Source organism: Nesoenas mayeri, assembly GCF_963082525.1.
Source record: "Nesoenas mayeri genome assembly, chromosome: 1".
NCBI classification, from domain to species: Eukaryota; Metazoa; Chordata; class Aves; order Columbiformes; family Columbidae; genus Nesoenas; species Nesoenas mayeri.
This window is the reverse complement of record NC_137541.1, coordinates 151313314-151336893: the sequence shown is the minus strand read 5'-3', so window position 1 is coordinate 151336893 and position 23580 is coordinate 151313314. Positions and strand designations below refer to the sequence as shown.

The window sequence follows — 23580 nt, the reverse complement described above, 5'->3', positions numbered from 1 at the left end:
AGATTGTCTTGATTTTTATATCCCATGCATAGAGCAAATTTTAAAGAGCCTTTCTTTAGGGAAACAAATTCCAGGTTGTGACACTGAGTTGGTTTACTTAGTGGTAGTAAAATACTCCAGGGCCATCAGACCTTTAAAAAGTGGTAGTAATACAGGAGAATGCTGTTTAAAGCTCAGTCTTCTGTACGTCCTAGCTTGACAGGTAATTTCACAGACTGAGTCATGATAAAGACCAGTTTATACTGTGAAATTAAAAAAAAAATGCTTTTTTGAACCAATAATAAAATTGTCAAGCTGCCTTAGATTGGTTCATAATAAAAATAAGAGATAAATTTTCAGACTGGGACTGTGTAGAGGGAAGGAAAAGCTGAGGTATTTGATGTTCAGAGATTCCTGTGTTGAATTCCCATTAGCTCTTTATGCAGTTGTCTCTGAACTAAGACACTTGACTGTTTCAAGAGTAATCTTCATGTTGCTTTTATGTCTGGAATGTCCTTCCCAACGAAAAAATACTATACATTGTATAGTTTAATCTACTACTCAGAAATATGTCACGCGTTCTTGCAGTTCTAGTACTATTTTGGTGCAAGTGTCATTAAATTATTTGTGTGCATTGGACATTCATTCAGGTGCACTGACAAGGTAAAATAGATTTTGTTCCAGCAAAATGATAAAAGATGCCACATTTTGTTCTTGGCACAGAAGGAAGGTGGAACATGGAAACACTTTCATTGCTTTACTTCCTTCCAAAATATTCTGGCTTGCTGATAGAATCCAACCTGGCGGCCAGAAGTGGGCTGAATGGTAGTTTGCTTTTTGAGTTGTGACAAGTCTAGTCAGTCATACAGGAGGAGTTGGCTGGCTGGAAAATCAGTGTAATTTTTAAACTAACCCGCACCCTAATTGGATCTGACATGTGAGAAATGTATGTATATTCCACTGAGTCAGGAATAGTTACGGAGTCTAGCATAAGCTATGACTAGGCCTTTGGTGTGTATTTTGAATGGCTGTTACTTTTACTTCCTTTACAAATAGGTTGTCTTTGTATAATATTTGACTCTTTCAAATTATTGAGTATTGAATAACATATTAAAATGGCTAAGAAAAACTTTGAGTTCACTTTTATTTTTAGTTTTTGGCCTAGTTTTGTAATTTAGGCCCTCAGTAGCTTATGAACATAATGTCTTCATTATTCTGTAATGTGCAAGAATTAGTGATGATTTAGGGTCCTTTGTAACTAGTTCTAGTATAAATGTCTGGGACAGCATAAGTTGCTTTTCTTTGAGCCTCTTCTTTCAGTTCACGTTTTACTTCATGACTATTCAGCTATTCTGTCGTTAACAGCATGAGTTCAATAGGCTTTTTTCTATATTTTTCATGTTCGTCCCCGCTCCCAAGAAAGTCATGCACATCATATAGATAATTATTGTATAAGCTTAACCGTTTCAGGTTTTCAGAATATTGCAAGATTTTAAATGTGTATTTCAACAGTATTTTATGTTGGAAGTTTGTTTTTTACTTATGTGTTACACTTAAGGCAGTGTCATACTCATATAGAAATGAAACGATGGTGGAAATGTTAGGGTGAATATTTTTAAGATTGAGAACTAAATTTTGTTTTATACTTATTAGCCACATCTGTATTTGTGAAGTAAATGGGCTGAGAACTACTGACAGCAAGACTAGCTAGAAAATAAGTTACTGTGTCTGTATGATTAAGCTCTTTTATTGTCACGAACTGCAGAGGAACATCCAGTTGCTTTGAGGAGTGATGTTTTGGCTGTGTTAACTACCTAACTGGTATTTGTTTGATGTTAGTTGGCTAAGTAGCACCCTGACAGTTCACCCTTAGAGACAAACAATCAAGCACCAGCACCCAAGAGTGCCTGCAGGATGTATTTAATATACTAAATAGATTTAGCTGTTGAAGATGCAGAAGAGAAGCTTCACTCTAATATACTTAATCGAAGTATGTTTAAATGCATCATTACAACATGAAGCAGAGGTTTTGAGTCTAAATTGATTACTTATTTGAATATTGAAATTACTCTAGTCTTGACCTAATGATGATGTTACAGGAGCTGATGCCTGGGCTTCTCTACACAGGACTAAGTATTAGGAATGTATCTATATTTAAGAAATGTGGTAGAATGGGATTAGTAAAACTGTTGACTAAAGGATGAACATTTTGTAATCCAAGTCCCTAAAAAAAATCTAAATTAAAAAGAAAAGTTGTTAATTTTGTTTGTATATAAAATTTTTCTACAGTGATTTGTACTTTTTGGTTTTTTGCTTTTGGGTTTTTTTTTCAGTGAATTGAGGAAGTGCTAATTTTTGTCTAGCTGTAGGTGTGGTGGGGTTTCACGATGTGAATATATGAAGATTTTACTTTGGCTCACTACTTTTTTCTGCTTGCAGATACAGCATTCATTAAAGAGCAAGGGATCTGAGTTGACAAGTTGAGGTCTTTTCCTGGCAGTCAAAGAGTCCCTAAGCTTGTTCATGTCTGGGGAAATCATTATTACTAGTATTTCAGAGAACAGAGTTTCACATTGCTGCAAATAAAATACCAAGTTATGGCTGTATAGTCTTTAAAAAGAGGTGTACTTGTCATATATAAACACATTTGAATTACCACTGATGAAATCAGTGGTAAATTGAGTAGTAACCACATAAACACTTATGAAATGTCTAATTTGACTGAGAAAATCTTAAGCCATTCTTCTTTTTTCAAAACTAAAAAGTCAGAATAGTCATTTTTGTGGATTCCCTTGTATTGCCTTAAGGGAAAGAGCAGTGCAATTAAGGCAGAGTTTTAACGATTTACTTATTTTATGTGTTTTAGTAGTCTTAAGATGATACAGAGAAGTGTGAAGGGTAACACACTGATGGCTATGTATGTGTTGATGATCAGACACATGATTAGTTAATTCAGTGTGTGACTCATCTCACTGCAGAAATACTGAGTGAACTGACATGAGGACTGTTTTTCCCCCATAGTGTGCTGGAGAAGAGAATTGGGTGGACAGTCGGACTATTTATGTTGGGCATCGTGAACCACCGCCAGGCGCTGAAGCGTACATTCCACAGAGATTTCCAGATAATCGAATAGTCTCATCAAAGGTAGTAGTATTTTCTTTCATTAATTTACATAAATCAGCACAAGTTATTCTTTGTGTGTTCATTTATTTTGTTCAAAATTTTCTTCCTATTTTTCCTATGTATTTCTCCTTTACTGTGACTGGCAAAGGTGAAACAACGGTATTTCAAGTTTCTTCCATGAAAACTAATTACCAAATTGCGTCTAACATGAACAGGAATAGAATTACTTCACCACCGTTTACTATAATACATAGAAAAGCCTTAGAGTGATCTGGTGCTTTTCCACAAAGTAGCAAGAAAGCAATTTTCATTTGGCGCAACCCCGGAGTAAAGAAAAATCTTTCCAAGGAAGGACCGCATCCTTTGTAATCTAAAGCAATGTCTCAGAGATACAGTATGATAAATACAAGTACTCAAAAAATTAAGCTATCTCCACAATAACAGTGTCATTGCCTTCAAAAGGCCATATTGACAAAACCCCACAGAAATTATATTCTCTATTGTACACTTATATGTGAATAATTCTTAAGCTCTTGGTATTGGTATACATTTGCACTCTTTAAAAACCTTCTAGTTGTCTCTCACTTTAACTAGTAAATGTTTTCCGTAAGCTTTAGCAGCTTTCTGTGAGCAGCTGGGTTGTTGGTACTCTGCACCTGTTTAGACTGACTGGTTTGCTTTAGCCAAAGGTTCGTATTGCAATGGCATGGAAAGCTGAACATTTGCAGCTTATTGTATGGCTAGCATGTCAGGAAGTTCACGTTTTTAATGTGCTTAGATTTTAATCTTCATGAGCATGCACCTTCAACCAATTATGAAATAATGAATTCAGAAGAATAGCTTCTTTACTGGGAAAAGCTCTTTTTGAACAGTGGCTCAGATCCACAGACTCATTTTAAGAACCTTAGTAGTGTTGTTATCTCAAGGAACTGAGTGCTTACTTTCGTGGATCTGAACACTTGCCATCCATTAATATAATGACAAAGCTTTAATAAAACCCACACTATTCTCAAACTGTGCTTAATTTCTTATGTGAAATTTTGTATTTTACTACCTTCCTTCACTACTATTTTTGCTACCTTCTTTCTGTACTTCATTCCAAGACAGTATAATAACTAACAGCACAGCATCTAGGCATCTTTAATTAGATAGAATGTTCAAAAGGTAATGTAGTAAATAATGCAGATGAAATTAAGTCAAAAGAGTAGTGGGAAATCACGTGGTCTACACAGTAACTTGTATTGCTTTTGGATTATTTTATGCAAATCTTTGTAGTCCTGTGACACTCATATTTTTCCATCTTGTACATCTCATCTGGGACATATGTAAATAAAGCCGTAGAAGTTACTTCTGATACTTTTTGGAAAAAAAAACCAAACATCTTGCTCAACTCAGCAAGGTCTTTGACATCTTTTTGTGATGATGGAAGTAGTGGAAGTTTCAAGTTACCATACTTTGCAGAGTGAGATTTTAAAGTATGACTTACACCTGGACTGAGCTGAGGATCCCTGCTAGCAATTAGTAAATATGTATGATTTTAACTAGTTCAGGAAAAAACCTTTTCTATCCAAGTAAAAGCTACAGTAATGATATTTAGTTAAACGTTTCCAGTGTTAAATTCTTCAGTTACAAACTGTATCTGCAAACAGTTTTACATAAACAAAAGATTATTAGTGGAAATAATTTTTATACATACAATGTTTCTCGTATTTTCTTTTTCTGATGAAACTTCTTACACGTAAAATAAATTTTAAGTAGTCTTTGTGAAAGTAAATACAGTCATGGTATTTCAGGAGAGAACAGAGTTCACATAAATGCTTTATAAAATGCTTTATAATACCGAGCAATTCTTTAGACTGCTGAAAGCTCAGTTTTCATGGCAGTTGTCTTCATAAGAAAACTTGCCGCACTGTCTTGCCTTTACTGTGCCTTTCAAGTAAACTCTTATTAAATACTCACCTCCATCCCAGACAGCCTGGGTATAGCACCATCGTGACTTACATTCATTCTGGTTCTGTAAGCTAGCTGGCTTTTAACCTTTCACTTTGTCACTTGCTCCCTTATGAACACTCTAGAGGGACACCTACCATAGCTTAGGAAACACAGATGTAAGCTTCCTGAAAAAATGGTCAACTGTACAAAATTAAGATGGGAAATCCATAATTGTTAGAGTAAAATAAAGATACTTGCATGCAAGTACATTGTACAATGTTACCTCAGCCATGAAGGATATTTCCTTTGTCTTTCATCAGTAAGACAGACAGTAACTTTCAGCTGTGCTTTATATAGGTCTTTAATGCTTATATAAGAAAGTATGTATGTGATTGCTCTTCAAGGATGAGGAGCTCTGAACTTCCAAGTACAGATTTTACCAATTTATGACAGACTGATTTTCTAAAAAGGGTAGTTTAAAACCATGAGGAAACTTCATCAATTAGACTGTCTGTATGCTGCTATGCTAACAGATGTCCTGTCATAAAGCCCTGAAAAAAAGATAGCAGCTTGAAATAACTAAGGAAGTTTACCTTTGGAAGGAAATAATATGAACCTTAAACTTTACTATGCGGTTACAGTGGTTTCCCAGTGTCAGCAAGATAATAATTTGATTCAGATACAGAGAGATATTTCTCCTATATTGCAGTGTCACTGTGGAATGTGGTTAATGCTCTGCCAGCTTAATGACATATTCCTGATCGTGAGAAGTGGTATCTAGTCAGACTTTGGCCAGATAAAAATGTTCTTTTGATTTGAAGTGTTAATTCAATTATGTTTTTAACAAGGCGTTACAAAAAGGCTGTTTTGAAACAATAATAAAAAGCAAAAATTTATGTCTTCTTCTGGATTGTGAATGCAGTTTGCTTATGTACTAGAGGTAAGTGACCTTTGTAAGGTGGATCCTTAGGTTGATCTAACTTTTAGCTACTTAAGCTGCCTAGGGTGTTGGCCTTTAAAGTAGCTATTGTGTGCCCTTGATTGAATTTATCATATGACAGTGATGCAGCATGGCAAGATATCAGCCGGTAGAAAATCTTGGTGTTTCAAACGAGAAGAAGGAAAAAGTAATTGAGTTGGCAGGTTGCTTGCTTTTTTTCTTTAAAACTTATTCACATTTTGAAATTATTTACTGATTATTAGAACTGCTGTTTCAAAAGGAAAGTAAGTTAAACAGCAGTAGCAGTTAACAGAAGTTGGTGGGAAACAAATTTTTTCCTCCTTGTGAAACATGGTAACAAAAGAATTTAATTTTTTGAAGACTGATAAATTGCAAAATAACTTTTAAATATTAAACTTCTTTAAGGTCCAAGTTTCATATTTTTGTGCTGGGAGTATCCAAATCAGTATGAGAAACAGTACCTGTACATGTGTAGTCGTACTTGGATGTGCCTGACCAGCTAAGAATTTCCATCTGGCACAAGATGTTGTCACCAGCAGTAGATGCCTGGGAGAGAATGCAAGAACAAGTCAGCATAGAGCAATACTTCCCCCAAATACTCTCTTAGTATTTGCTGATCTGTGACTTAGTCATTTGTGAGACAAAAGTGGTGATTTTTTATTTAATAAGTCTTTAATGTTTGTCTCCTCTGTGAATTTCTTTAATACTTTTTGCACCCATGTAAATTTTCAGAATACATAGTTAAGGGACATTTAAACTGTAGAAATCCTTGCCAAAAGAAATTATGAACCTTCGTTTTGAAACTGCTACTTGTTAATTTCAGTTCATTTTCCAAGTCCTTGAATCTGAGAACAACTGTTATTCCCTGTTTTTCTTCTTGATTCTATTAGTGATCTTTTACCATATTCCTTTCCAGGCTGAATAACCTCACTCTGTTCAATTATTGCTTGTGTGGAATCTGGTTCATACCTTTGCTCAGACTGGTCTGTACCTTTTTCCAAACCAGCTGCAGAATTTTTAAGATGGAGAAATGAACGGAGCATTCATTGTTATAGGCTAACTATGGACTTCTAAAGTGGCTTAATGATGGGTTTAGTTCTTCATTCATTTGCTAATAATTTCTAACATGCAAAACCCTTTTCCTGGCATTGACCTGATATCTTTATAGAACTACTGTGCTTCAAAGATCTAATTCATTTGTAGACAAAGTAGGGATTTGCATGTCCTGTTCTAGCCGAATCAATGAACTGAAGACTAATTGGATGTGTACATTTGTCTTGAACAGAGAGGAAAGTTGTATAGAAAATAACATCTTTTTTGAGGGAACAATATGGAGTTCTGTAAGAACATGTTTAATTACAGCTGCTTACTACTTTTGACAGACAACCTAAAGAATGAATCACAAGAAAGAAATAAAAATTTCAGAGATGCCAGGATAAGAATGACCTGCTGAATGCTAGATCAGAGACTTCCTGATGTGTCAGAGACAGCTGACAAACTTAAAAACCCCAGGAACATTCTGCAGGAGGACTGATCATTTTTCCATACCACCTGTAGAGAAAGTGGAGTTAGAGAGACTTCCAAAGTCTTTTATTCTTTTCGGTCTGTGGGTAATCAATACATAGTATTTTGCCTTGATGATTCTGTCTAGCAGCAAACTTTTACTGTCATAGTTTCATAAAGAGAAATTTTTAAAGCTACAAAAACCACTAAGATAACTGGAAGCAGTGGGGCGTAAGCTCCCAGATAATACTGAAAAGTAGTGGGATATGACTCTTAAATGAAATGCAAGATTGAATCTATAGTGAATGCAGAACTGTTACTTGAAGAATTTGTTGTAAAGAGATTTCATTCAAATTAATTTATTATATGAAATTATGAAAAGCACAGCTCCATTTCCTGTTATTCCTATAAAGCAGCAATAAGGTGAACTTAGATGGGAAAACAGTACTGTTATTAACTCCTGCTTTGAAATAATGTACAGCTATATTCATGGACCAGAAATGCCCCCAATTTTGTTTCACGTATTATAACTGTCTTCTGTTGTCTGCCTGTTTCCTTGGGATTTCTAATCAAATACTGATCCAAACATTGATTTGTATGAGAATGGCCTGAAACTATAATGCTGCATGTTGAAAATCTTATAAATTGCAAGAGAAACCTTAGCTACCTTCAGTGCTAATCTGATTAATTGTGAGTCATCTCAATCGCAGTGACTAATAGTTAAATAAAGTTAAGTAATTCTGACACGTTTCAGTGGATGTTGTTGAAATGTTCTTTTCTTCCAGCAGAAATTCATGCCCTTGCACTAGACCTCTTGCCTGCAGCACTCACTCCAGTGTCATTATAAAACCACAAACACTGGGGGGGCTCTGATTTCTCATTTTGTTTCTGCATTTAGAAGAAATGTTAATACTGAAGCCTAAGGAAATATTAAAATACCTCCACCAAGATGAGCCAATTGGGACCTGGAGGATGCCTAGGCTGTCCCACACCACTCCAGTGTGATGCTTCGTAAGTGGAAGGATTTGTCTTTCCTCTCTAGGGCTGTGACACAGCTGTTTCAAGATGAAGAGTTCAAACACAGCCCTAAGCAATGACATTTGAAAGTCAAAAAAGCATCCAAAGCCAACACTGGGAACCAGCTTGATCATGTGTTTGTGAAACTGATAAATATTTATGTGTAGCATGCCATGTTGGGGCAGGGAGGATGGGTAGACACAAATACACATGGGACAGGTACAAATGCAGGGAATGCTGTTTGTGCGTTTTAGTGTGGACACAGTAATCTGCCCTAAAAGCAGCTGTAACATGGAGCTCTCAGCTTGTGCCAGGTGATCGCCTGACTTACAGCCATACTGGCTGAAGCAGAAGATCAGATCTAATTCTCCAAATGTTAAATAGTAATTTTTTCCTAGCCAGGCCAAAGGGGCAAGAGCTATAAGCAATGAACAGTAAATGGACTCGATCGGCAGTCAGTCTCAGATGCTTCTGAATTTGTTGGACTCTGTCTGGTGCCAGCTCAGGGACAGCAATACCTGTGATGGGGAGGGAATGAATGAGCGTGTAATTCTCCTTGCAGGCATGATAATACAATTTCCTCTGTGGATGGCTGCCAGTGTCTGGAGAGAGCAGGGAATTGCTGTTGGCTCTTGATGCTGCTGCTCTGGGTGGGATTTCAAGGGCAAAGGCTCCCTGCAAGCTCCCTTGTGTTTCCAGGAGAAGCCATCTACCCTGCCCCTGACTCAGCCCAGGATTATTAGCGATCTTTTATTCTCTGCTGGTACTGCCCCCAACAGAGCCTCTAAGTCAAGTTTTTCATGTCTGCATTCAGTGGGAGAGAACTATAAGAAAGGAAAGCAAGCAGGTCTAAACTCAACACCAGGGTGGACGGGTGTAATTCTTCTCACTTTACTAATGAGAAAGTGAAGCTTGCTCACTTTTGCACACACTCTATCACACTCTTTCTTCTATTTTCCAAATGCTTTCTGTGAATTCTGTCTTTAGTCAGTCATCTCTGCTGTAAGTGTTGTTAGTTGGTTTTGTTAGTTTTGGGAGATTGGTGTGGTTTTTGTCTGGGTTTTTTGTTGTATGTTTGGGGTTATTTGTTTGGTCTGGGGTTTTTTATGTGTGTGGTTTTGTTTGTTTGTTTGTTTGTTTTAATGGTAATTAGATAATCTTTCAGATGCTGGTGGATCACTTTGTCAGAGGCGTTCCTGGAGATATAGCCGCTATTGAATGAGACTGAAAGTTGCTGAAAAAGGACTACTAAAGATACACTTCTGTTTGTAGTAGAAATCCTGTCTTGCCAGCAGCTATTTTTAAGGAACCCTATGACAAAATGTTTGCTTGTTTGTTCAAGTGTGTAGATACCATTTGAGCTAACTTCCCCAAATCAGTTTCATTTTTGCACTCTGAGTGCACAGGTGGCTTTTAGTCACATCCAAAAGCCTACAGGCAACAGAGCTTATAGTGATCCCTGTGATGTGAACCACCCTGCGTCATGTGGTGTAGAGAAAAAGGGGTCTCTCTCTTGATGGAGTGATAAACACTATGCAGGTGGGACACATATTAATACTTTGATTAAAATATAGTTAACTGTGCATTTCTACATTCATTCCAAATTCTCCTAAATGTTGCAAAGTGCTTTTCAAAATTTTATGGATATTTCTATTTCGATTTTAATGAGTCATATATAAGCACGGAAGTCTAAAGTTTTTTGCTTGAAGAAGTTAAACAGTTGACACTGATTTAAATACATCCAAAGAACATAGATCAGTTCTGCTACAAACTTCCTACATGGTTAGAAACAAGTCACTTGAGATAGACAAGCCAGACTCTCAACTCAGTTCTTAGGATTTCAGCTGATTATTTATTTTTTTCACACCCTTTACTATAGTTTTCTCTGCCAGTTCTAATGAAATTAGACAAATTGTATTTAAAAAAAAAGTAACATTTTTATAAATCTAATTTTAAAGAAATTATCAAACTTTTGATCAGACCTTTTTCAGCTATTGTGTTGGAGGATAACTATATGTATGTAATAAATATAATACTTTGTTTTAATAGCATAATAATATACCAGGTATTACTATATGTAAAATGTTATGTACACACACATACAGTCCAGTTGTTAAGCTGGCAGCTTGAGGAATGTATTGTCTCTTGGTAATTGATAGGTACTATAAAAATCTGTATATTAAAAATACTGAAGTCACTGTGGACGTGTTCAAGTTTTGTGTATGTGTCTTAATCTGTTAAAAGAAAGACAACTTAAAAGAAGTGACTGCAAGATTTTTGTTCAGCTTTTATTTGTTCCTCCCTGAATTTGTTATCATCAAGGTGGATTCTGCTTTGCAGAGGCATGAGAAACAGCATAGCAAGGTGTCTATAAACCAGGGCTGAAGCAATGTTGTAGATATTTTTGTCAGAATAGTTTTAAGCATTTACAAGAAACAGTGGAAAATGTTGAGGGAAAGGAGTGAAATCAGAGCAAGGTAACTACTTAAAAGAAATAAGCTGTAAGAAACTGAGGAGTTGACAGAAATCAGTAATGCAATAATGAATGCTTTCTTCCTTACAGCTCCAGCTTTTGATATCAAGTATTTACTTAAACTTTCCTTTTACTTGAGAAAGAATTTTGCCTCTTAGACTGGAAAGAGAAGCCTGGAATGTGAGCCAGAATTCTGAAGTGCACATATCAAATGAAAAGGTCAAAATACAGCATTTAAAAAGAATAAACCATTGTTAAGGAGACCCTGTTTTATATTTTTTAATTCATGGGACTGGCTCTAGGGAAGAGGATGCAGGAATTGGTGAGGTGGAGCAGGGGTGTGAGTGGGAATGCTGGGGAGGCGCTCATAAGTAGTCCAAGCACATGATTACAGAAATACACCAGCCCTGCAGTTGGAGTTATGATTATAAATGGGAAGCAAATCTTCATGAATTATACTGTTTTGACTTTAGACAGACCGATTTTACAGTTCCTTGCTCGGTGCATCAGATGCATCTGTTGCCACAACGTGTTCATCTCTTGGATGCATGTGTAACTCTACAACTTGCTGGCTGATGTGTTACCTCCTGTATGCAGAAGGTATCTATGAGCGCTGGCCTCTGAGTCTTCTGCAGCAATTGATTAAGATGAGTTAAGCCTTCCTCAGCTTAAAATCTTCAAGTGTGTAACCGTTTGGATAGCCTTATTTCCTTCAAGTGAGTTATAGTGAAAAAAAGTAGTTAAATATACATTAGCGGCTTTTCAGAGTTTACAAAGAGCATGACTAGAGCTTATCCAAAGAAGAGAGATGGTATTAACTGTCTGTCTGGGCACAGTAATCGTTGCATTTAATATCTTCATTTTCAATGCCTTCAAGGATTTTTATTTTGTTCCTGCCTAAGTAGAGCAGAGAAACTGCCTTGAATGCTGTCATGAGATAAATCTTGTTGTGAGTGACAGCCACTCTGTTGTTTCTCCTGGGGGTGCTTATGGTGGTTAAACATTAATCACGCATTTGTAGATATTGCTCTGAGTTACTGATGACTGGGGCAGGTGCAGGTCTGTCTAGACGTCTTAGTGGTCTGTCTTTCTTGCCTAAACCCCTTCAAAAATTGTTACTTCTCCTTCAAAGAAGAATAGGCAGAACTTGTGTCTGAAACCCACTGTAATGAAGTGCTAACATTCATTCAGATGGGTTGAAAACAAAGGTTCTGGAAGTTCTCTGTGTTAAAGAAGCATCCATTTTAAATAACACCTCTCAGACCATGCAAGTGATCTACTCCCAGGCTATTCACATATATTCAGGTAAGAGAGTTGCTGACTGAAGGTGGAGATGAAGGAAAGGCAAAGCAGTTGGCTCAGGCTGGAATATGGGGACAATCAGACACTGAGGATGAAGGTGAACATTCAGTCTTTTTATAGATTGTTTAACTCATGTACTTGACTTCCCCAGTCAGGTGTTACAAGTATCTAGTCTGACAACAATGTGCTGTCACTGCACATTTTAGTCAAATAACCCTCTAGGAGACTTAAATAGGAAGTTATTACTTAAGAGATTACATTTTTATTTTATGAATGGTCATTTGGTGAGCTTGTATAATAATCAAACTTAAACAGTCAAAAACCCCTTTAACATGGAAAATCCGCTTGTTCTGTCAGAAGACCTAAACAGAAAAATTAAACACAAATTTTTCACTGAAACCTCTATTCATTTTTCCTTCTCAGCAGGCAGGTGTTCATAAATAAATAAATGCATGAGATTAGAAAACAGAGATAATTTGCCTGATAATCAAAGTTAACGATGAAAATTTTTAAAAAAATTATAATAGAATAGAACCTATATTGTCACAAATCACAACAGTAGATATGAATGATTGAGACTGTTGTGTAAGGAAAAAGAATCAAGTCTAACTGGTTCTGTTTTGAAATTCCAAGGTAAGTAGCTGGGCATCGGGCAGTACAGGTGGCATTGCAGGCTGATGGAAAGTACTCTGATTGCAAGAGGAGAGCCCTTGACTTTCCAGCTGTTAAATGTGTGCATGCCTGAGCTCTGGCTTGTTCACAGGTCGTGTAATATTGAAGTAACTATTAAGCAAGATAAGTGTTAACCTAGGGCATATTTTGAATAGATACTGATTTTTGGCATGTGATAGAGAAGGAACATTTCATTCCTATGTCCTACACGCGCCCAGGCTTTAACCCCAAACAAGTAAAAAGATGACTGCATAGTAGAGTTTTCATCTATAACCATGACTCTTCCCTTTGGCAACCAATGACAGAACCCAAGGGAATGGCAGGAAGATGTGCCAGAGGATGTTTAGGTAGGACATTAGAAAAAGGTTCTTCACCCAGAGGGTGGTGGAGCACAGGAACAGGCTCCCCAGGGAGGTGTCACAGCCCCAAGCGTGACAGTGTTCAAGAAGAGACTGGACAACACCCTCAGACACATGGTGTGAACTGTGGGGTTGTCATATGCAGGGACAGGAGTTGGACTCAATGATCCTTGTGGGTCCCTTCCAACTCAGGACATTCTATGGTTCTATGAACCAAGGCGTGCTTCCTGGGGATCCTTCTGCAGGGGGAACAGAGGTATTTTCCTTCTAGAGCTCTGGCTGTCTTTGCTTTCAGGGCCAAATTTGGAAGATGTGTAACTCATGGCATAATTTGCATATCAGCAAGTATCAGTGTGATCTGCCAAGAGGAGACAAGGCACATTTGTAGCAGAGCAAATAATTAGGAGAAGGTTCTTAGCCTGTCCCCTTTGAAATCAAAGTTACATTGGAGTTGTCATTTTATTATGTGTCAAATGATAATTTGGATAAGATGATAAAATGTTACTTTTCTGAAGCCATTTTTCACACCTTATCACACAGTTTTAGCTGTCATTTTTACATGTGTTCCAATAAACAACACTTGCAAATTGTTTTGGACCTACAGAATAAGCTGTATAAAAAGAGTAGATTTTAAGCTGCTGAAGGGCAGAGCAAGGGCATGGATGACACAACGAGGAGCTTTCTCTCTCACTTTTATATGATTTTTTCCTATGAAGTTTTTACATTTTTTGTTTGCACTTTTATATACTGGTTTTATGCCATTTTATTAAATTTTAAATAATTTATAAGATCTGTAGAGTAATATGCAGCCACATACTCTTATTCAGTGCTGTAGTTTATTTTGAGGAGTATGCTTGTGTTCAACCCAAGGAAGAGAAGCGAGGGTGACAACTTTTATTTGGTCAGCTTGCTGTGATTAAGTAGTTAACTCTGAGTGCTGCCTGCCTCCTTAAGTCGTGTGTACAAAATGGAAGTGAATTAAAAGAGGTGTTAGAATTGACTAGAATGTCTTAAAAATCCTTTGATTTAACTGAACTGTTCTATAATTAAATCTCTGAATGAGTATTGTTGCTAGTCAAAAATTACTTCAGTCCTAGTACTATTACAGATCAGAAAATCCTGAGGCAATTGACATGATTTGAAGAATACAATTGCCAATTTAAGATTCCATTTCAGTAAGTTATGAAACAACAGAAATACTACCACTTTTTGTTTAATGTTGAGTTTTGAATTATGAATTTGTTTGATTTTAGAACATAGAGTGTGAATAATACTTCTCTCACAAACGCTGATAATCTATGCATTTGTTTTCAGTACACATTTTGGAACTTTGTACCGAAAAATTTGTTTGAGCAATTCAGAAGAATAGCTAACTTCTATTTTCTCATAATTTTCCTTGTTCAGGTAAGCTACCTCCATTGTTTAATAAATTTCCAGACTGTTCCTGAAAAAAAAAACAAGGAGTTGAAATAGCTTTAAAAAATCCACTGGTTTTGAAGACTGGGGAAGTAAATGGCTGAGCTTGGATAGCCTTTTATATTCATGACATGATAAAAGGAATTTTGTTTCAGTTCCAAGGTGTAAATGTAAATGTGACCATCACTTGTTTGATGGCAAGACATCTCTTGATAAAAATGAGAACAAGTGTCATTTTTTAATTTTCTAATAAACAAATATCCAGATTAGTAAAACTACTGTTACAAATTATATGGACAATACACTTTTATTAGTTTTGCTAAATATTATATTTCTTAGAACAGAATGATGCCTTGCAGAAATTTTCCAAGTGTGCTGTTGTCAAAGCCCATAGAGAAACCAAAATATAGATGCTTATACAATGCTTGCTTAGGGTGGTACATAAATATTAGTTTTTGTAACTATTACTTCAGATAACTAATTTGCTCCTTTGTAGGTGTCTTCATTCTGAACCTTTCGCTATCACTTAAATGTGTTAAACAATAAAAATCTTACTAAGTGGAAAACTGTATTACTTAGTATACCAGATTGTGCAGAAAGAAAAGCTATGCAGAATCCCAGAGCAGTTTTGTTATTATCTGACCTCCCTCCATGGAGTTGACCTCTTTGTATATAACTGCAAAATTCACAGCTCAGTATTTCAGGATTTACTCCTTGCATGTGTAACAACAGCAGAATTGGATGTGAAAACAGCACTGTGCTGATTGCTAACACTGCTCAGTAATGTTGCTTCTAAAGCTGCAGCTTTCCAGTACTTAAACTCTTGCAAGCAAATATTTTTACTAGGCATTAACATCTGAATATTCATGTGATCTAAATACAGCATTGGATCTTATTATAGCATGTAGTTATTTTTCAAAGTTTGCATTAAAGTACCATTCTTTTTAATTAAAAAATTCATGTGTGCTTTGTAACATATTGCTGAAACATCTTGAAAAAATTACCACTTACACTCACAAAAATATAACCAGAAAATCTTTGTACCTTTTGTTGCAGTTAATTATTGATACGCCTACTAGTCCTGTTACAAGTGGACTTCCACTTTTATTTGTCATCACTGTAACAGCTATCAAACAGGTGAGTAGTCTAGTGAGCAAAACTATAACTAAAAATAACGTTATTATTCGTTTTGCATTTCAATTTACCCTGCCTTTTTGTTTTAGGCTGTCTTAGGGTAGTACCTAAAGAATGAATGCAGTGAACTTTGACAGAGTAATTTTATTTTTGTTTCTGTAGTTTAAGTAGAATTGGTTGCTACATTATATCTCACAAATTCAACACAATCTTCTAAATTATTTTGTAATTTTGATGTCCTTATTTTCCAAGGAATCACATTCTTGTGTGTACTCAGCAAACTTTGACTCTTTTTTTTTTCTAAATAACTGTCCACATCCTATTATGTATTTTGATGATGACTGAAAATTAATTTAATAAGAATTACTAAAGCTTATAAGGTAAATCTGCTCTTACCTTTGAGATTTCCTTACCCTTTACAGTATGAACATATTAAAAAAATACTTTGATTCAAGTTGATTGTACTCTATAGTTCATCATGATAGCTGAGGTGCTTTCTACAGATGAGTATTGAACAGACATTATAGTATTCTCTCATTTTTAGTGTGAAAATCCATGAAATTTAAGTATTTTTTGAAATCAGTTCTTGCCGCATCTTTGAGTGTAAAAGTAACTGATGAAATTTCTTCTGTCGAAATAGAATTGCATAGTACAGCTGTGGAATTGTACAGGTTTACCATTTCAGTTTCAAATTAGTACTACCAATAGGAAAATATAAAGGTAATTTTCATGTGCTACTCTAATGCTGCAGTGCTTTGGTTGAGATGACCAATGAAATGTAGATGGGATCTTATTGAACTTAGTGGAATCTCAGATGAGTGTAGGATGTTTTAGTTCATATGGGGCTATTGCAATCATTTCTACATGTTATCAGAGCTTCTGATATTACAAATTTGGTCTGGATCAGGAATGAATCAGGAGTGAGCTCAACATTGCCCTCCTGTTGATTTAGCTAGAGCTGAATTTGTTGATTTTTGTGAGTTCCAGGCCTGCTGCAGGAGGACACAGGATACCTGATCTGACATAAACCTTGGTAGTGCAAAGTTAATTCATCAAAAATTTTACTAAATTTGAAATAGCAAGTAAGTTTATAAGCAGTACTTTGTATTCAGTGCCCTACAGTACTCTTCTGTGTTTACTGTACCATCTCACCGTAGCCACTGAGTAGTTTCTAAAAATCTGAGCTGCTAAAGTAATATTGCAAATAATGGTCTTACAAAGGTTCTGATTTTGGCTTTGTGCCTTCAGTCCAATTTAGTGCTAATTGCTCCTGCAGGACAGCTATCAGTGTAAGAACTCAGTGGCACAGTGAGTTCCGTCTCATGGTTCATGAGATTGAACATCAAGAAAGGTTAGAGTGCTACTCATTTTAGCTTAAAACTTGTAAGGGGTGGTGTCTGTGTTTCTTACATACCTATGATGGACTATGATGATTAAAACAATGACTATAAAAACTAAAAACTATAAAAATGAGAGTGTGGTGGCCAACAGCCACACACTCACTCCCCTCTCCTATGGGATGGGGAGAAAACGGAGGGAAGGTGAAAAGACTCATGCTATGTTAGTGACACTTTGACAGGGAAGGGTGGACCCAAGGGTGGGTGTAAAGAGAATGGGACCAGCCTCTTTTCAGTGGTGCTCAACGATAGGATGAGGGGCAATGGGCACAGACTGGAGCACAGGAGGTTTCATCTAAAAATGAGGAGAAATTTCTTTACTTTGAGGGTGCCAGAGCACTGGAACAGGCTGCCCAGAGAGGCTGTGGAGTCTCCTTCTCTGGAGACATTTAAACCCACCTGGACACATTCTTGTGTGATCTGCTCTGGGTGAACCTGCTTCAGCAGGTGGGTTGGACTAGATGATCTCCAGAGGTCCCTTCCAACCCCAACCATTCTGTGATTCTGTGGAAGCAACAGCTACACACACAAGCTAAGCAAAATACATCCCATTTGCAGGTAGATGTCCAGCCACTTCATTGGAAAGCATTGCCTCAGCACTTGTAATGCTTGCTTAGGAGGACAAATGGCATCACCACAAACCAACCCCTTCTGCCTGCCTTCCCTGAGCTTTTCTGGTTGAGCACAATGTCATATGGTGTGGAATATCCCCTCAATCACTTAGGGTCTGCTATCCAGGCAGTGTCCCCTCCCAGCCTCCACCTCCAGCCTACTGGCGTTTTTTTGTTGTGTATGGAGTTTGGAGAGAAAACCTTGGTGCTGTACAAGCACTGTTCAGCAATAGCCAAAACACTACGATGTAATCAACACTGGTTTAGCCCCCAAGAACAAAGCACAGCAGCAAATAGGCTGCTCTGAAGAAAGTTAACTCCATCCCAGATGGACCCAGTATAAAGAGTAAGTTTGATTGTCCCTTAATAGGATAACTGATTACCTTCATAGTCATTATGCTTAATGCAGACTTTTCCTTTGTGAGTTTTCAAAGAAACTGTGAAGAGTAGTTTCCATTTCTTTGCAGTGCTAACTATACAATTGAGTATATTCTATAGTAGAATTCAGTTCTTGCTGGTCAGCAGAATTTGTGATACATGCAATAGCTATTCTAGTATTTTAGATGTGGCTTTCTCACTCTTAATATTTTAAATGATACACTTTAGAGTCGTACTGTGGTTTGGTAGTGGCCTATCAATGCCTGGATTGTGACATGCTGTGGCTCATACTGCAGTTCTATCTATCCCCTTGAGTCTTTCTCCCAGCAGCTGGTATAGACTTTGGGACCTGCTTGAGGATCTGTACCAGCACCTGGAAGTATATTACTACTAAAGTTTTAAAGACTCCGTGAGTCTTTATCTCTGAGAGCATCCACGGTAGTGATACTTTGTTCTGCATTGAGTTTTCGTATGTGCTCAAGAGAGTTAGATGTAAAAATGCTATGGAATATGAGCAATATTTTCCATCTCTTACCACTGGTGTCTTTGTTAGTTCCAATCTTTATGCCATTGCAGGACCTTTTGAATGGAAAGTTGCTGTCTTTTACTTTGTTTGTGTAAAACACAAATTCAGAGGATAATTGAGCAATCAAAATAAGTTATTCTACACAGTCTCTTGAAACAAAATTCTTTAGGATTGTATATATTGTATATACAGTTGAAATTTTGACATAATTGTATGACAATCAGGAAATATGACTACCTTCATTCATGTTGTCACTTTACCATCTTTCAATGTGGAATCTCAATCTTCTAAAAGGTATTTTCTACACTTCTGCCTTCTCAGAAACTGTTTCTATAAATACTTGGCGTTTACTCAGGAGTCAATAGAGCATGAGCAAGAGATGAGCACTCAAACACCAGAAATTGCTCTATACATTGTAAACATCCCTATTTATCAAAATGTCTTAATTAAAATACATAATTTTTTTACTAACTGTAACCATGAATGCTCTTTTTTATATATGTCCAACATGACTGTATTACTAATGTGTATTACAATTTCATTTGTTCTAGTGATAATATTTTCTTTTTTTTCCTTATCTTGATCAAGGATGTTTTTTAACATTTTTGTTGCAAACTAGAGCTGTTCTTTGTCTTTATAGCCAATTGTGCATCACTGCATCATTCCATTTCACTGTTTTCTAGGGTTATGAAGATTGGCTTCGACATAAAGCTGACAGTGCAATGAACCAATGCCCTGTACATTTCATTCAACATGGAAAACTGGTTAGAAAGCAAAGCCGAAAATTAAGAGTAAGTAACTATAATTTACCAGATTATAGGAGACGAGCTTTACTTCACACATCTTGTAAAACAAATTATACAGAAATGTAGTGTGATGATGTTATACCATTTATTACATTTAATGGAGATTAGACCTACAATATACTAATTTTTAGTTGAATGCCTCTGAATAAAATATTTTTAGAAGGTAGATATATTTCTGCCTCATCTTTACTTTGTTCACTCCTCTTATAGCTGTTCCTTTCATTTTCCATTTTTTAACTTGGAATCGCACTCATTATTTGTCTTTTGTCTTTTCTCTATTTTTGATCCTCTGTGGTTATGCACATTAATGATTTATTTAAGCCTGATTAAGTTTCTGTTAATTTTCATACCAGGTTGTTACAGGTATGCTCAGCAACTTGCAGTCTCCTATGCCGTATGTACAATCTGTGATTTTTCCTTGCTGTCGGTTAAAAAAAAAAAAAAAAGCCTTTTTCATACCCACAAGAAGTTAAATCTCATTTATCATCATCACCCTAGTTTTTTCAGTACTTGTTAGTAAATCCTACCTAAGCTGTCACAATTTTATTTTTAGATGTTATTAATGCTGATTGTTATCAAACTATTTTGCTTAACTAGAATTGACTGACTCCTGCCAACTGCTAAGGATATTGGAAATTACCTTTATAAGTATATCATGAGAATAACAATTAAGCTGAATCTTACAGTAATCAATCATGACTTAAAAGTATATTGAACAGATATTGAGCAACATAGAAAATTGCAAAAGTTACATATTATGATGAGATTTTTATTGGAACTTTTGTATTCTTATAATGTAGCATATTTTTGCCATTTGTTCCTTTTTTTAATATCCCTTTGTAAAAGATGACCTCCAAAAATGTAGCAAAGGCTGTTTTTCTCAAATGAGTGATTTACAGTAATATTTTGAATTTATATTTGGTTGATTGTGACAGTCTTTAACACACTGTAAAATATTACCTGTGTTTATATGAAGAAAAATTAATTTGCTCACCTTTAAACATGGATAAAAAGAGGATGGACTACTAGTCACAAATTCTGCTGAAAATGTATCTGTTTTAATTGGCAGACTTTGAATTCTTAGCTTTTTCAGCTATTTCTGATTATAATATTCAGAGCTAGATGCTTAAGAGCCAAGGAGAGCAGCTTACAGCTCCAGCTGTTTTTGAAACAATGTTTAGTTTTACTTCATCTTAAAACAAGGATAATATCGTCCATCTCTCAAATAATGTTGCAAAACTTAATAAGACAGTATGTTCAAAATGGTTATCCTGAGAGTAGAAGTAATGAACAGTAGGTCTCAGCCATTCCTTAGAGTATAATTCAGTTTTTCAGACTCCTGTGGTAAAATCATGATGTAAATAAAAATTGATGACATTTCAAGATATTTCAGTGAACCTAGGTTTCAGTTTTGAAGTTTAGGCTGCTACACAAATGATAAACACATTTTATTTTGTTTTGTTTTATTTTTTCCTTAGGTTGGAGATATTGTAATGGTAAAAGAAGATGAAACATTCCCATGTGACTTAATATTTCTGTCAAGTAGTAGAGGAGATGGAACATGTTTTGTTACAACAGCTAGTTTGGATGGTGAATCCAGTCATAAAGTAATAAAATGTTCTACATTTTCTTCTTAAGGCAAAGTTTGCATTTAATATTTTACACAGATCATAATGTGACTTCATGCTTATATGTGTGAGCAGATACACTAACTTCTGTAACTTAGATTTCTACCAGTTGACTTCATATCTCTTAAAAGTATCATTATTTTATGAAAAGTTTAAAATCATATTTATTTGTGATTTTGTCCATGTCCAGCATAGGCATGCAGATTACAGAGATAATGCACAAACTTTTTTTACTTAAATGCTTTTACGGTGACCTGACTTGTGAGCACACTGCATGGTACTTGCATATAATGTAAGATATCCAGTTACAAGCATCTCACTTGAACTATGAGCTCTTACGTAAAAGACAGTAAATCCTATTTCATGCTCAACTGAAGTATATTTGCAGGTTAATGTCTTGTGTATCTGTCCTTACTTTTTGATTTTATTTACACCTTTCTAATCTTTCCAGACTTACTATGCTGTTCAAGACACAAGGGCATTTCACAATGAACAAGAAATCGATGCACTACATGCCACCATTGAATGTGAACAACCTCAGCCTGACCTTTATAAGTAAGAAAATAATTCTTACCTGTGTTATATAAGGTACCCTAACAATAAATTGTGAGAGTATCATAATGAAAAGATACTGGCTGCATCTGGCTGGTTAGAATGGGCCCCAGCGTGAGCTTGAAGTCAGGTTAGTCTTTCTTCTGAGCTGCTTTCCTGCAAGTAGCTCACTGGTCTGCTCTAGGGCAACAGTCTCCAAAGGAGGGTGCACAAGACAATCTGTTGGGTTGCAAAGTGAAACTTTTAGAACTTTTATTTCTATTTAATTTTTTAATCTTAAAAAAAAAAAGAGGAAAAATAATTAAGCTTTACTGGTATTTGGTATATTTCTTGACACTGACACCCTCTCTCAGTCTGTATGTCAGTGTCTCCCATGTCATACACAGTTTGAGAGGAGTACTCTGGGGAAGAGAGGATGAGGAGAGGTTGCCAGTGGTACCCTCACTTGTTCCTTTGCTTTCAGCGTATTGCAAAATATTGCAGTTTTTGCCTGGCTAGGTGGATTTATGGGTTATGTTACTGAGTTCTAACCAAAGTAACCCTCACAAAATGGTGAAGTGGCTTAAAAAGATTCTTGCAAAGAAACTGCAGATTGGAGTTACTGATAATGCAAGCACAGGTGAACAACAAGAAAATGGCAAGTGCTTCTACTCCCAGTATGAGCTTTTCGTCAGCCACACTGAGGTAAAAACAATGTCAATTTAATCAGATCTGACAGGAAGTCAGCCAAAAAAAATGAAATTACCAAGACTATTTGAAATACAGATTTATGTATTTTATCATTAACGATCAACATTACCTTACCTTACCTTAGTGCTTTGAGATATTAGCTCATGATAGTATGAAGCCAAATTATTAGCAAGACATTTAAAAACTAAGCACCCAAAACATTAATAAAAACCTGTACAATCTTTTAGCCATGTTGAAAGTCATGCAATACTCAATATTTTACAAAAGTTCTGTACAAAATTTCACTAATGATAAACCTTTTAAAGCCTCCTTTTGAGGTTTCTTTTTTAATAGTGAAAAACAACAAAAAAAAAATGTAGTATTTGGAAACACTTCTTCCTGCTACAGTAAAAATAGCTGAAATAATACACAGAAAACGATATGGTGACAAACAGAAATGCACTCTTCTGTGGGTAAATACTGTCAGAAAATAGGTAGAAAACATTGCTTATTTCCGAGATGTGGAGCTATTTCTTTTTCCTGATCTCAGTGACCAAGGATCTGGTCTAGAAATCTGCAAGAGAACAGATTCTTTAGCAAGCCAATTCCATTAATGACTTGGTATTTTTTTAAATATGTGGCTCATGAAGTGGACATTTGTAAGTTGAAGCTCAAGCCATCATAGATGGTGAAATTTGCTGGGACAGCTGTTGACAGATGAATAATGAGAATGCTTATTGGTAGACAGCTTCTATTTCTGCTAATTTTTAATTGACACTTTGCCTCTCAACAAACCCCAGTGGCGAATCTTTCTTTCCAAAGGCACAAAGTTGTTTATATCGTGATGCATCATAACAAACTGTACAGTGGCTTTAGGTCTGGCCCTGCTGTGATGTAAGTTCTCTCAGCAGACGAGCTGCCACTCCTCTGAGCCTGAGAGGCTCTTTTCCAGGTTAACAGACCCCCCCAGCTCCCTACAGTTCCTTCTGCCATCCAGAATGCTGATCTCCAGCTTCATCCCTTTTGGTTTGAGGTTACTCACCGGGACAGCGGTATTGCAGATACTGAGTCTGTCTGGAATGGGGTTAATTTTCTTAATAGCAGCCCACGTGGTGTAGTGTTTTTGATTTGTGACTGAAACA

General features: G+C 36.2%; 1 protein-coding gene across 2 annotated transcripts in view; it reads left to right on the top strand.

Moving 5' to 3' along the window:
- ATP11A (ATPase phospholipid transporting 11A) overlaps positions 1-23580 on the top strand; it is a gene marked incomplete at both ends in the record, with an annotated part of 126740 nt that overhangs the window by 59729 nt on the left and 43431 nt on the right. For both annotated transcript variants that reach the window (XM_080363341.1, XM_080363342.1), the window contains 6 exons: positions 3001-3123; positions 14636-14725; positions 15794-15874; positions 19467-19574; positions 21068-21196; positions 21669-21772. In XM_080363341.1, coding sequence (XP_080219467.1) covers positions 3001-3123; positions 14636-14725; positions 15794-15874; positions 19467-19574; positions 21068-21196; positions 21669-21772 — 635 coding nt within the window. The remainder of the gene's footprint in view (positions 1-3000; positions 3124-14635; positions 14726-15793; positions 15875-19466; positions 19575-21067; positions 21197-21668; positions 21773-23580) is intronic.